Raw genomic sequence first — 15,238 nt, forward strand, 5'->3', positions numbered from 1 at the left:
TTGCGCAAATATGAAATCACTGACGTTGCTCGTGGGGAATATTCCCTTCGAAAACAAAACTCAGCCACTGCGTCTTCAGCGGTTCGGGTTTAGGAACATCAAAATGACTGTGTTCGCTATTACACCCAAGAACAGAACACCACAATCGCTTAGATGCCATTCTGCTCCAGCGTATCAACAATGGCGGACTATGATGACAGCTCGCTCAGGGCGGGTCTGTGTTGAAACGCTGCTGTCAATCAACAATCGTGGGAGGGGCTTCTGTTTTATTGACGTCTCAAATGATCGGCTCAATTTGAGGCAGGGGAAAACATATAAGTAGATTAAAACAAAAACACTGGATGGATTTTTTATCATTATATGATGGTTGTGTACAGGCACTGCCAACACACATTTCAGTACAATCAACTTGTAAAAGTGCATGTACCATTATATGACCCCTTTAAGGCATAAATAAAGTATTTTTAATATTTAAATCTCAAATTGAGTTGAAATTGTTTTTAGTTTGGGGTGACCTAAATAAGTTTTCGTGATATCCACTCATGCAACATTTATCTGTAGTTGTACTCACTCGCGTTGCTTTCTTCTCAGGTATGCCGGCCGAGAACCTGCAGCTGCCCCTGCCACAGGGAACAAGAAGGCGCATCTCATGGAGCTGGAGCGGTTCTTGGACACCGCCTTCAACCTGGATGCCTTCCAGGGCCGGTCTTAACCACCTCACCCCTTCCATTCACTTCCTTTTTCATCCCTCCGTCCCTTGTTTTTCAGGAAGCTCACATCCCGCTGATAGCGTTAAGAGGGCAAACTGGCAGCTAGGTATCTCCTGACCAAAGCACAGGTTTGCTTTACTCTGTAGGTATGACAGGTCTATCAATGCAGATTTTTTTTAGAGGAATGCAAGCTTTTAGCAACTACATGGTAACAATGCATGCATGTATTTTCTGAGGCATGTTGATGATGGTTTTAATAGAGCCTTAAAATGACACCGCTTGAGGTTTCCCCTCAATAATATGAATATTTACTTTTAAATACGCACAAAAACCACAGAGAAGTGCAAGAAATGCTTGCACCGAGTTGGCATGGACGTCTCTCAGAAATGGGACATATTGAAAAAGTCATGATAGCATGAGGACATTAAAGGACATGCATGGAACCCTATGCATTTTTAAATTATTGCGAAAGGAAATATTAAGCTTACCTGCATTTAGGAGTTTTAAAATATAGAAAGAAATGTAAAGACGATATATTCTTCATCCTCATCTTCATATCTCCCTTTCCCCTTCTAAGCACTCCGTGCCAAATTATCATGACCTTCAATAGATGATTTCAAGGACTGAAAGCTGAAACAATCATTTTGTCCTTAAGCTGAGATTATGCAGCAAGAAAGACTCTGCAAGACATCAAATAAAAGGATTTATTTATTTTTCTTAGGTTTGTTAATTCCAGACTATTATAAGGCTTCGTTCAATAAAAGCATCTCAGTTTCCATTTGTCTGCTTGTTTGTACTAAGAACTGTTGCAAGAAAACTATCAATTTGATGTAAAGTGTTTATTTTGCATTAATGAAGATGTCATATGTGCACTTTATCAGATGAAACTACAATTATTATAAATCCTGAATAACTAAAGCATTTTAATTAAGCTAAACAATTTGACTGACACCTGTGTATAAAAAAAAAATACATTACAGTTTTTTTTATAGTATTGTTACTTAATTTTTCTGATCCTTCAAAAATCTGATACATTCAAAGCAGCTTTACGTTTAATACTGCTGAACCGTTCTGAAAACTTTTCTCTGAAATGAGCTTGTATGAATCTCACAGTAGTCAGGCACATTTACAATAAGCTGTCCTTATGCCCAATCTTCTCTCTGATGAATCTGTACAGGTCTTTAGGCGAGTGATGTTCACGAGCGTAGTGTCCAGAGTAGTCCTTCAGCAACTTGTACAGTTTATCTGTTGAAAGAAGAAATGATCAGGGTACTCTAAACCCAAACTCAAAAATACACTAGTTACTTTAGTAATTTTATTTGGCTATTTGGCTTTAATTTTGAATTTGGCTATTAACTCTTTCCCCACCAGTGTTTTTTTGTTTTTGTTTTTTTTCAGTTTCCAGCCACTGAAATATTTTGAATATTTGTTGTATGAATATCTGAACATGAATTATATCAAAAGAAAGAACAGAGACTCTGCTTTTAAAAAAAAAAAAAAAACTTTTATTTTAGCTTCATGAATTCTTCAGAACGATAATGAAAACAGATGGAGTAGATAAAGTCCATCAACACCTCTAAAGCTTCACCTGTAACTCGTCCTGGGTCGGTCGACATTTCATTCAGTAACAATAGGCAGTTTTAATTTATATGCTGTTTAATGTTAATGATCGTGTTATTTTACATATGCATCTGATTACATATATCGTTCATTTCTGCATGAATCAGGAGATTCCGTAATCTATCAGAAGAGGCCTAATAGCGCCCCCTACATTATAACAGTGAAAACACCAAAATCCAGAATATTCCGTCAATGCCTGGGTAGCGTTTTCTCACAAAGGATGGACTTTTCCGTCAATGGTGGGGAAAGAGTTAAATTAAGCTACTTCAAATTTTAAAAAGCTAAAATAACACAAAGTATCTACATTAACATACAGTACTGTTCAAAAGTTTGATGTCGGTAAGATTTTTTTTCATGCTAGCCAAGGCTGTATATATTTGATTAAATAATCAAATAAAAATTATTTTTGTCGACACCATGATCTTTCGTGAATAGAAAGAAAAAGATTATCAGAAATGTCTTTAGTCACTTTTAATCAATTGCTGTCAAGTTCTTGCTGATTAAAAGTATCAATTACTTTTGAATTGTTATGTAAATCATCAACCTCAGAGCTCATGGAGTCAGACTCGAAGGTTGTGGGTTCGATTCTCAAAACCGGCAGGAAAATGTAGGTGGGAGGGAGAATGAACAGTGCTTTTCTCCAACCTCAATACCCACGACTGCGAACCCCCAATCGCTCCCCAGGAGCCGCAGCAAAGCTGTGTGTGTCAGTTTGCTGTGTGTTTGTGTTGACTAATCACAGCTTTTGTGAGTAGTCAAGCTCCTAATGTGTGTGCATGAACTTGGATGGGTTAAATGCAGAGGACAAAATCCAAGTATGGGTTACCAGATTTGGCCTTCATGTCACTTAAAAAGATATATTTGTTATATTTTTTATTAACCTGCTTCTGTGTGTTTCAAATGCAGTTTATGTACGTACCCACAGTCACTCTGTTTTGGGCCAGTATTTCATGCATTCTTTGCACTTCGTATGCTAGATGTTCATTGCCAAATGTGAAGTAAGCCATGTCTCGATCAGCCACTGCAGCAGCCATCAACTGGATGAGAGCTTTTGAAGACAAACACATTCTGTTCTGTGCATTTATCATAGCCATCAATAGTGTTTGCAATTTCACCAGATCAAACATGTGTGTATGTGTGTGTTGTCTTCATTTACCTTTGAGCTTAGGATCCCCTTTAAAGGCTCCACAGCCCCAGTTGCCCGTTGCGATGGCTGTTTTCGGAGTTCCGTGGAATCCCACAAATGCCTTTGAGAGTCACACAGTATACGTCTGAATAACCTTATAACAAATTCTCATGATAAAAAAACAGCGATATATTAAAAACTAGTACCTTGTTGAGTTCTCGTTTTATATTATCTTTAGTGTACTGCTCCCTCGGGTTCTTGAAGTCCAGAGCATCAATGGCAACAATCTGCCGATAACGTCTCTTCCACGTGTCCCTGTGAATAAATGTGCCACAACTTACACTCATATCTGTAAAACCAATGTTTTTGAAGAAATTCAACACTTTTGAAGTGGTACCTACTGCTTTACTTGATCGATGTATGGACCAACCCAAGAAAACTCTTTGCTATACCCAGAAGTAATGTTGTACATCTGAGGCCCTGGTGAGACATTAGAGATTAGACTACGATGAAGAAAATAATCACATAACCAATTACAACAACAAAATAAGTACTCTGATGCTTTTATCCAAAGTGACTTGCGTTGCACTCAAGGTATACACTTTTGGATGAACTATCCCTATACCTGACGGAAAGCTGTTATGTTTTTTAAGATAACGTTGTCTTTGCTGATTCCCCCAGCAGTACCTGTGATCTTAAGACACTCGTTGTCAGCCAGTTTCTCAGTGAAGAGTCTGGCCACGATGAGCTCTGGACTCATGAGGAAGAGGATCTCCTCCTGAACCAGTCCTGACTTCAGCACTCCACCACCAATATATTTGCTCGCAAAGTCCACCTGTTCAGAACAACATGATGGAGGTGAATCTTATCTGAAGAACGGGTACAAAACTGATGTTGAGATGAAGCTGACCTGTAGCATGCCTGCACCCTCTTTCTCAATGGATCCTTTTGAAGAGATGTGAAGGTTCTTCAGGGTTTCCTTCCGACTAAATCAAACACAATCAGTAAGAGATGCGCATCAACTCACTTTAGTCTATCAATTGTGTGAACCAGTTCAACTTACTTATTCCAGTCGGGGAGATTTGATGGTTGAATGCAAATCCTTTCAAAAGTAACCAGTCCATCTGGTTTTGATGCTGAAGAAGCTGAAAGAAATTGGTTACACTCAATCCAAAAATAAAATCCTTGCTCATCATATGTGCATGCATTCAAACGTTTGGGTTCTGTATGTTTTAGTTTTTTTAACATTTATTTGGCAAGGACACATTAAATTGGTGACAGTAGTGACAGTAAAGGCATTTATTATGTTACAAACGATTATTTTTCAAATAAATACTGTTCTTTTAAACTTTCTATTCATCAAAGAATCCTAAAAACAATATATATATATATATATATATTAATCTGTGCAACCATTTTCAACATTGATAATCGGAAATTGAACAGCACATCAGCATATTTGAATGATTTCTAACGGATCATGTGACTGAAGACTGGAGTAATGATGTGGAAAATCCCTAGCCTGGTTCTACCAGACTCTCGTACATTTCATTTGTACATAGAGTCCCCAGGTAGCCAGCGGAATCGGGCCAATCGCGGCTGAGTGTCGGCTCACTCGGCTGTGTACTGGCAGCGGCACGCCGGAAGTGAGCCAGCTCTGGCCCAGTAACGGTTGCCAGATCTGGCATCGCTCCATTGACAATCGTTAACTTCCTTGTAGGCGGGTACTCTATTGAAGTCTAAAACTATTGGATCTGCCCAGAGTCACTCTGGATCTGCCACCAATCGCTAACGTTTGCTCGTGATGTATGTCTAACCCCGTGGGGAGGAGGGCCACAACCATCATGGCCAAAACGAAACTAAGCAAAGATTGTTCATGCTCCGGCTTTAACTTCTTAATATTCGGCAGCGTTGCTACAACGGACCGAATGGCTTCGCTCGCCTCTTTCTCCGCTGCCATTACTGAACTACAACTCAAAATAACGCACGACGTCATCGTTCTCAGCCACTCCCTCTGTTAGCTGATTGGCCCTACAAAAAATTGATCGGAGAAAACCAAAGTCTACAGCAGAATCCCAGACGTAGTACTGAAGGAAAATGAAATTGAGCGGAAGTGCGTAGGAGGGCGCAGCCAGGCTAGAAAATCCCTGCATCACAGGAATAAATTACATTTTAAAATACAAGTTATTTTTAAATTGTAATAATATTTCACAATTACTGTTTTTGATTGAATAAAAGCATTCTTGGTGGGCAGAAGAGACTTCTTTCAAAAACATTTATAAATCTGACTGACCCCAATTTTTTGAACGGTAGTGTACAGTGGTCGTGTGTGAAGTGTGTGAAGCGTGTTCTCAGTACCTGAATCTTGAGGAGGACTTTCATTTGTCACGGTGTTGAAGTAATGGAATATGGCTCTCAGTTTCTCTGCCTGTAGGGCTGCTTTTACTGAGTCACTCCGGCTATCAAATAAGCTACAGCAAAAAAATAAAATGAATAAATAATTGATACAGCACCAGTATAATAGAGTGGTGTGAGTCTAATGCGATCAATGTAACACCTGCTGAAGTTAATGGTCGGGTAGTTGGCGTATTCTGAACCAGGGCTAGTGTCGTTCCTGTGAGGGAAGGTGCAGAAGAAGGCGTTTGCTAACAGACAGGAGATCTGCTGCTGAGTCATTGTTATGGCGTGGGTCTGTTGCTGTCGCAGTAGAGGAATGGGCTAGAGACAGAGAGTACAGATCTCAAAATACTTACAACAAACTTGTTTAAGCAATGCAATTAATCTGAAAATGATTATTTTCTTCGGTCCAGTGGGACATTATTATAGCTTAAATGGTGCACTGTGAAATTATTATTATTATTTTTTGTTCTTGTCTGGTTGTTGCTCGTCAGATTGTTCAGAGTCCGGTAAGACCTTTCATAAAAGCTAAGAAAGACTTTAAGTCAGATTCTATGATTTTAGTCATCTCAGAGAAATCAACACAGCTGATTAAATATGAAATGTAATGTAAATGTAATATTGTCATGATTTACAGGGTTAAATGGACCTTTACATTCATTCTTGCATCTTTATTCACACTACACATTTAAATGGAACCGGGAAAAAAAAGAAATTTGGCCTCATTAATCAGATTTAACTTTAAAGTTATACTTGTACTAAGGGATAATAATGCAAGTGTCTGTGGAAAGAAGGAACCTGTAACATACCCGTTTAATGAGATCAGGTAATTCAAGTGCCAGTTTCGCCATCTTTGGGATCACCGTATGGAGATTATTGTCCATTGAGTGTACGTGCTGTAGAGCAATTGCACAAATCTGTCATCAATTTGTATTTTTACACTAACATTTAGCTTTCCTCTGATATGCAGAATGTTTCACTAACCTGACCGTAATAATGGAATGCATCAAATGTCCATTTGTCTTTGTTGCTGGAATTGTAAGACATTATTGCGGTCTACAAATAGACAAAAGATAGAAAACAGGTCACATTATAGTGTAAAAGTAATTGTCATTGTTTAGTGTTGCAGTACCTGAATATCCCCAATAGAGAAAGTGCCTTTGGTGAGTTTGTGCAACGCTTGACAAGTGGCGTCCCATCGAGAGGCTGATGCACGGGACTTCTGGTGGGACGCAGGCAGTTGCTATGGGGGAATAACGATTACTCAGTGTGAATATGAATAACCGATACCATTTCTATTTTGATAAGCTACTTGTTCAGAAAAGCTCTCGATATAGAAATGATGATCTTTAGGAAACATTCTATGGTCATACTTACATACAGATGTGGTAACTTCACATGGTGGGAATCCCAAACGTGTTTCCCTTCATGGGGGACAATTAAACCCCTTCGGAAATGCGTCGTCTGCTCAAACAAGCCAGTAACATGAATTATATTCATTCATAGCACACTTTATAAGAAAAGATTAGCATACAAGAACTGAGGATGAAATTGCATGATTCTTACATCTATTAGTATTGTATGTCCTTTCATGGGAATTTGCGAGTTGAGCTCTGAGCTGAAGTTTTCCATTGTCTTGAGGTTCTTGATGGGACATGTGGGTCCCAGGACTATCACAGGCTTTGGTCTTGTTTCTGAGCTGGAGGAATCTGAAGTGTCCATAGGTTCATGGTTTTGGCCCTTTTTGTCTCTATGCTCATCATATGTGGTTTTTTTGGCCCCTTTCTCTGCATTCTCAAAAGATGTGCCCGTTTTTTCTCCTCCCCCTTCTCCTTTTTTCTCACTAGATGTTGGCATTGTTTTATCAATTTTGCCTCTAGCGTCACAAGATGCGGTCTGGCTTGTGGGCTCTTTTCCTGCAGGATCACGTGAGTCCTGGTTCCTGGATTCTCCTCTTGATGAACGATCAACAGTGTTTCCACCGTTACTTGTTTGACCGAGGCATTCCTTCATTTGATTGCTGTTGTTGTGCGACATCTAAGCCCAAAACAAAACAAAAACATTAGAATTAAAAAAAGAAGAAGTACATTTTTGTTCTATTCGATTACGTATGGTTCTAACAAAGTTTCCAAACGTTAAAATAACTTTGAAAATTCGAATCACCTGCGAACATTCGAAAAGTGAGGTAACCATAACAAACGTTCGAATGTTTTACTTTGACAAGTATCGGGCGGTGATAATATTGTAAATCTGAAATAAAATTATAACCACATTACAAAAATTACACAGTCCAAAAAACCTATAGGCCTATATATATATATATATATATATATATATATATATATATATATATATATATATATATATATATATATATAGACTTTCACCTTGTGAGCAAAATTACATTTTATTACTTAAATAAAATAATTCGCTCTGATTTGATTCGGATTTTCTAAAACTAACGTCTTTAATATTTTGGTTATTGCCAATATTAACAAAAAAATATTCTGAGAACGTAAAATACAGGAATCACATATGTATAAAAGGCTGTAGCCTGCCTAACTTAGTGTAAATCGAACTCACTCAACTCCGATAGGGAATATGCTGAAATAGCCTAGCAGACGTTTCGTCTATTTTCTTTTAATACGTTAAATGCTTAGTTATTATACCCACTATGTAGTGCTTTAATGTTTTGTGGTGTAATGTTTTGAGCTCTTTCACTTTCGCTTTTGTCAACTGCGTGTCCAGTAAATGCACTGTTGTTATAGAAACCACAACATAGCTTTAGCGAAGTTTTACAATTGCGACAGAACGTACAGAAGATGGTAAGTTACATCTACTCACTTGTTCGGCGGTGACAGTCCGTGTTGTTGAAGTGTAGTGTGTGTGTGTGATCACCTGTGACAACAGAATGAAAGTGAGCGTGCAGGAGTGAAACCTTGAGCTGGTGTCACTTCCTGAGAACTGCAGGGCGCGAGCATTGGGCGCGAGCGGTGTCGAGATGCAAAAACACCACAAACATTTATTCATGATAATAAAATGTATTAAATTCTGTCATAGTGTTTCCTGGTCTAAACTGCTTCATAAAGGAGCCCTTTTTTAGTATTATCTCATCTTTCTTCCTCATTAACTATCAGATGACGCCACACTAATTATTATGTGGTTTAGTTGTGGGCGGCGTTTGCTAATGCTCTATTGCTCATGCTCACATTTAAGGTTAGTGATTTTTGAACAATCCCCTAATGCTAATCAACTTTTGTGATGATACGCACATGAATGATGCATTTTGAATGCTTAAATTTCTGTAAACATGCCAGGCTGATATATTTTCTAATATACTTACAAAATATAAGAATACTTCATGTTCATTTTATTAAGTATACTCAAGTAAAGTTCAGTTATATTTTAAAGTATAAGCCTACTTTATATAGTATACTTATTGTAATGTACTAGTAGTAAACTTGTAAGTGTACTATTTCAATAGGCCTACTACTTGGGGCTAAATTGGCAAACTTTTTAAAGTATACTTTTAAGTATGCTTTAAGTGTAACAGTAGCCAACTTTGAGTACAAAATACTACAAGTGAACTTATACTGAGTTTACCAGTTAAATACTTAGCACATTTTTTAGTTTTAGGTTATGAAAGTACACTTTGAAGTATACTCTCAGTAAACTAGCTTAGTTGTTTAGTATTCTTTAAGTATTGGTTTTGTATTTAAGTATTTAGTATTGGTTTAGTATTCATATTTAATTTACTATTTATATATTATTTTTGCATTTTAAGTATACTACTATGTTCCTATTTAGGTATTACTTTTTATACTTGAAATATACCTTTAACTGTACTTTAATCCTTTTCCCGCCAGTGTTTTTTTTTTTTTTTTTAAGTTGCCAGCCAGTGCCAAAATTTTTGATCATTTTCACAAAACGTTCATGGCCACCAGAATATTTTGTTCTCCAACACACATTATATCAAAAGAAAGAACAGAGCCTTTGCCTTTACACACACACACATATTATTCTATCTTCATGCATTCTTTTTATATCAACACTTGAACATGGGTAAATTATGTTTTATTGTTGTTGTTTTTTTGCACATAACATCACTCGTGTCACTTCATAAAATTGAGGAAAACCACTGGATTTACATGGATTACTTTAATGATGTCTTTCCTTTCTGGGCCTTGAAAGTGATAGATGTGTAGCTGTCTATGGAGAGACAGAAAGCTCTCAAATTTTGTTAAAAAAAATCTTCATTTGTGTTCTGAAAATGAACGAAAGTCTTACTTGTAATTAATGACAGAATGTTCTTTTTTGGGTGAACTATCTCTTTAAGTATTTTACTTTACTGAATGTTGGCTCAAAGATGCACTAGACAAGATTATTGACAAGACTGTCAATATACTCAAAATATAAGGAGCAATTTATTTATTTCTGACAGGAAACGAAAGCCATATCATCAAGCATATAGGCCTACATTATGAGCGAAAGATGACTGTCATCATCACACTGCAGTTCATTGATGCATACAGAGAACAACATAGAACACATTGCGCTACACCACAATTTAACATAGCAGACAGACATGATATTACTGATACTGACTTGCTGAGGCCAATCTTTTATTCATTTATCAATCCATAAAATCATCCAGCTACTTAACACCTAAATCATCAAGGCATTTTAAAAGAAGATGAAACTGAACAGTATTAAAAGTGGAAGAGAAGTCCATAAAGGGAATTCTAACATAAGCATTTGTTTTATCTAGATGATATTGAACTTAACCGGTTAAGATTATTTGCAAAACTGTAAGAATCCTCAAACTGGTTTCTTTTCCTATCATTATATATTCAATCCCCTCCTCTCATCCTTACCCAGGTAAATACTTCATTATTCTGATCCTTCAGAATTTTTATATAAGTAGTTCCATGTATACACACTTTCTCGTCTTTAATTAACGCGTTGTTGATGTTCAGTGTTTATAGCTTATTTCTTGTGATCGGTCCGAAACTTTCTGTCACTCCTGCCGGTGACTTGAGAAAATACAGTTGGCATTCCTCACGGTAACCACAAGATGGCGCCACACTCCAATTATTGTAACCTCGTTCATTTACTTTTAAGAACTTGGTTATTCACATTGACATTCAGCTCACTCAATATGAATCTAAATTTGAATTTTAAAATATATTAAAACCCTGCTGTTTCTTGGTTGCTTTAGGGCTGTTCTTAAAGTGATTGAGGGATTTTCACAAAACTGCAGCTTCTAACCACTGCCCATTGTGTTTCAGTCAGGTCTGCATAATGACTGTTGGACAAACCTGTGCTCACTGGTGCCTGAACCCCTCAGCGGGACGCCATGGAGAAAGATTCACCTCAGGCAAGAGGAACAACAGCTCTCTTTACATGTGAAAAGCTCTCTCTGTTTGAGTCAGATGGTTGGTCCTTTCCTGAGGGTTTTCTTCTCCTGCACCCTCTGCTGTCTGACCCATCACATGATTGGCCGGCTGTCCTGAGCTGCAATCTCATTATCCCTGCCTTCGCCATCACTGGCCCCAGAACCTCCAGATAAATACTCCCTCACTAAGCTGAGTCTGACCATAGATTTATAGTCGTTATGTATCCTAAACAATAATCAATTTGCAAGAACAAATCACAGATATCTCTTTTTGAGAGCTCATGACACACTTTCTTCAAGCTTTGCCTAATTAGGAGGGTTGTGGCATGATTGAGACAGACAGAATGTCCTCTTCAATCGCTGGCTCTGCTGCTGATGTGGCTGTTAATGTCTGTCTGAGTTATGGAACTGCATATGATCCAGCAGCTTTACACAACACACGGCGCCTTAGGTGACTTCACATTTCTAATATGACAACTGTAGTTTGATCGCTGACCTCGTAACAACAAAGAGTGTGTGAGGAGGTTCAACAACAGGTGTAGACTGAGTCTGACTGATTTATTCTGTGTTTTTAGTTATAATAGAAACTAAATATATTACAAATATTTATATAAAATTATGATTCAACATTTATACACAATGGTTCAAAAGTTTGGGGTCAGTCAGATCTTTGATTCAGCAAGGATGCATTGTATATTTTTTTTTAAATGTAAACATGCGGAAAGTTTTCTGTAATGGGTTTAGTGTAAGGGGAGAGAATATTGTACAGTATAAAATCATTATGTCTATGGAAAGTCCCCATCAAACATGTTTGTGTGTGTATTTTTATTATTTATTTTTTATAATAGGCGCAACAATATTAAAAATGAACAGGACAGGCTGGGTAGGAAAACTGACTGCATAAACAACAGCAGAAGTGAGATTTACCATGCCAAACACATGCAAAAACATATATAAGTATATATAAATGTGGCCACCATGATTTTGACATGTTCCTGGATCAACATATTTTGTCATTCCTGTCTGATAATTTAGTCCTAACACTATCACTACCCCTAAACCTAACCCTACCCATAACTTATCTCTAAAATCAGAAGGAAATGATAGGTGAATAACACGGATGTAGAAGCACCTAACCCTTGTTGTAAGCCTAACTTAACGAAGTTAATCTGATTGGTTGATTGAAATGTTGTTCCAGGATCAACAAATGCGTTGATCCAACATATTGTACTTGGTGAAATCACGTTAAATAAACGTATACGGTCGAATGTTATTTTACGATTAGCCATATTTCCAAGTGACACAATTAATGCTAAAATAGTTTGGGCACTCAACCTCTGACATCAACAACAATATCTATTTTGAGAGATTTTTTGAGGAATGTTGGTAATCAAACACTTGTTTGGCACCATTGACAGACTAGCTAACATATGGAAAAATAATACAATGAAAGTCAATGGGGTCCATCTACTGTTTGGAATACCAACATTCTTCAAAATATCTTCATTTGTGTTCAGCAGAACAAAGATATGTATACAGGTTTGGAACAACTTGAGGGTGAGTAAATGATGACAGAATTGAACTTTTTGGGTGAACTATCCCTTTAACTAAAAATCTATTTCAACTAAAAGTTGATACGCCTAATTATTTTAACTATGCACGATTATACGAGTAGTTGCATTTTATTTGCATTTCGCATTGTGGTGTTTTTTAGTTTTTTTTTTGTGAGCAATAGAGACGCGCTGTTCCAGATGATGCAGATGAGGTAAAGCTCCTAGTTTTTTTGGGGGGGGGGGGGGGGGGGGGGGGGGGGTGTGTTCAGAGAACAAGGCTGGAAAGAACAGCTTTTTCAAACCCGCTCCTGCCCCCTTTTTGCTGCCGACTGTTATTGTCGGTCAGCCACTTCCCAGGAATGTTCCTCTTCAGGCCAGGGAGAAGTCACTGCAATGGAATGCAGCGCGCGCCCCGCTAAACAACAATGTTGACTTAAAAAGGCCAGAAAATGGAATCGATCTGGATGCGCGCGTCCGGCGTAAATCTGGTACTTTCTATTCTTTGGAGCGAAAATAGAACCTAGACAAATACGTGTTTAATTATCTCGCTTTAAAACACAGCTGCATCCCATTCCCAAGCGCATATTAGAACATTGCGTAAGATGGTACCAGTTTGTGGATTTGCCAACGACGCTGCGTGCGTGCGTGCGTGCGAGAGGGAGGGGGCGTCTTTTTCAGCAGTCAGATTACTCTTTGTCTGTCCTTGTTGCTCATCCAATAGGAGCACAAAGACGAGACTGGCAGAGTGGCATTCTAGCGCGCAATCCGCTTGTGCGGCCGTGCAGTGAGATTAACCGGGGTCAGATTGATGCCGCGCGATTTGACAGCGCTCATAAGGATCAATAACCGAGTGCTGTTTGACCCTATACAGTGTGCGGAACGAGGGGGGTTGGTTGTTCTAGCCTGTGACATTGTTAAATGACTGCAGTAGATGTGGCGGGAGGGAGAGGGGGATGCAGCAGGTCGTGGGGGAGGGGAGCCTGTGGGAGGTGGCATTGACATCGATAGCGAGGAGAAAGATGAAAAAAAGGCAAAAGAATCTCAGCACCTGTTTCCAGGGCAACAGGGAGCTGCTGAGCATAAGTCCGACTTATCCCCCCCACCCCCTCACCGGCCGCATGCAGTGATGCAGCCTCTTCAAACTGACACACAAACTAATAAAGACTCAGATTCTTTTCACTGGGTTTTTGAGCTTTGACCAATAGAAATGTTACAGAAACCTCTATAAATGGAGTAGTTCAGCTCAAAATCAAAAGTCGTCCATTATTTACACGGCCTGTTATCAATTCAAAGCAACATTAAGCAGACAACTTTCTTCCATACGACAACAGTTCACAGTGACCAGTTTTGAGAAGCCATTTGACAAAGCACCAAAATTCCTACATTTAATTTGCCATGATGTACGGATTCAACAAAAGTTTTGATTTCACTCTTAAAAATAAAGGTTCTTTATTGGTTCCATGAAGAATTGAGCTTTTCCATTGCTCTAAAAAAAATGACAGAATTGTCATACCTGGGTGAATTAATGCTTTCAAACGTTTAAAGTTCCCCTATTGTGCTATTTAAAAGGTTCTCCTGTACAGTAGATTTAAATCCATCAAAGGAAAAAAAAAAAACTTTAATTTTCTCATAATATACATAGCACATCAAATTCTCAAAGAGTCTGAAATGGTTCGTTCGAAGATTCAGTCTCTCTAAACTCCTCCTTTCTGAGAGCTACTATGCTCTGATTGGTCAGATGGCCCAGTCTGTTGTGATTGGGTATCGCGGAAACGAAACCTCCATTACCACAACTGAACTTCACCTCCAGATCTTCCTCAGCGCTTGATACACAGGAATACGATCAGTTACGATGGCGTCGGTTTTACTGTATCAATCCCAGCATGAGTCGTCATCTTTTGGAAGTGCATCAAAGTGGATCAAAACATGTCGACAACACAAACCAAACTCTTCCAGTCTCAGCTAGTAGTGTTTGAGGGCGGGGCAAAGTAGACGTTGTTTGTGGGCAGCCAATGAAGAGCATAGGCTGGCATTATGCAAATTTGTTACATTGTTGTGTAGGTTTGTAACAGAAAGTGAGACTGGAATTACTGACGACTCGTTTCGGCAGTTCAGAATATATTCTTTCTTTTAGGAGACAATAACTTTATTTGTCGAGCACTTTGATCTTTACAACTTTGCAAACCTTTTACATTCACAAACCGCTATATCACACACTGCATGAAAGGTAATATTCGAAAAAGCATAATAAAAAAGTGACCCACTTTAATGGAGGTGCAATCTACCAAACCAACACTGGAGTTGCACATCAAATAATGTGTTTTTCACGGTGTCTCCTCATTACCTGCTCATCTGACTGTCTTTGTCCTTTCTACCTCTGACAAAGAATATTCTGTACTGTTTCCCTACAGCTCTTCGCCTGGCCCCAAACCTCCAG

The 15,238-nt window shown here is 38.3% G+C and overlaps 2 protein-coding genes across 3 annotated transcripts in view; one reads left to right on the forward strand and one right to left on the reverse strand.

The window, feature by feature from the left end:
- The window catches only part of ogdhb (oxoglutarate dehydrogenase b), a 35,581-nt gene extending 34,225 nt beyond the window's left edge, over positions 1-1,356 (forward strand). For both annotated transcript variants that reach the window (XM_056261470.1, XM_056261469.1), the window contains exon 23: positions 592-1,356. In XM_056261470.1, the coding sequence (XP_056117445.1) occupies positions 592-712 (121 nt within the window). In that variant the 3' untranslated portion in view covers positions 713-1,356. The remainder of the gene's footprint in view (positions 1-591) is intronic.
- Positions 1,357-1,607: 251 nt separating this feature from the next.
- Positions 1,608-7,213, reverse strand: pargl (poly (ADP-ribose) glycohydrolase, like). The gene is made up of 14 exons (XM_056261581.1): positions 7,166-7,213; positions 6,986-7,096; positions 6,838-6,909; positions 6,663-6,749; positions 6,014-6,174; positions 5,833-5,927; positions 4,520-4,592; positions 4,367-4,442; positions 4,144-4,291; positions 3,858-3,936; positions 3,663-3,771; positions 3,487-3,577; positions 3,250-3,378; positions 1,608-1,955 (listed from the first exon to the last, which is right to left on the reverse strand). The coding sequence occupies exons 1-14, from the start codon at positions 7,211-7,213 to the stop codon at positions 1,837-1,839; spliced, it is 1,398 nt and encodes a 465-aa protein (XP_056117556.1). The 3' UTR covers positions 1,608-1,836.
- Positions 7,214-15,238: the final 8,025 nt, after the last annotated feature.

The sequence above is a fragment of the Rhinichthys klamathensis genome, unplaced genomic scaffold (genome assembly GCF_029890125.1).
Source record: "Rhinichthys klamathensis goyatoka isolate OS25496 unplaced genomic scaffold, OSU_Roscu_1.1 h1tg000183l_1, whole genome shotgun sequence".
NCBI lineage: Eukaryota > Metazoa > Chordata > Actinopteri > Cypriniformes > Leuciscidae > Rhinichthys > Rhinichthys klamathensis.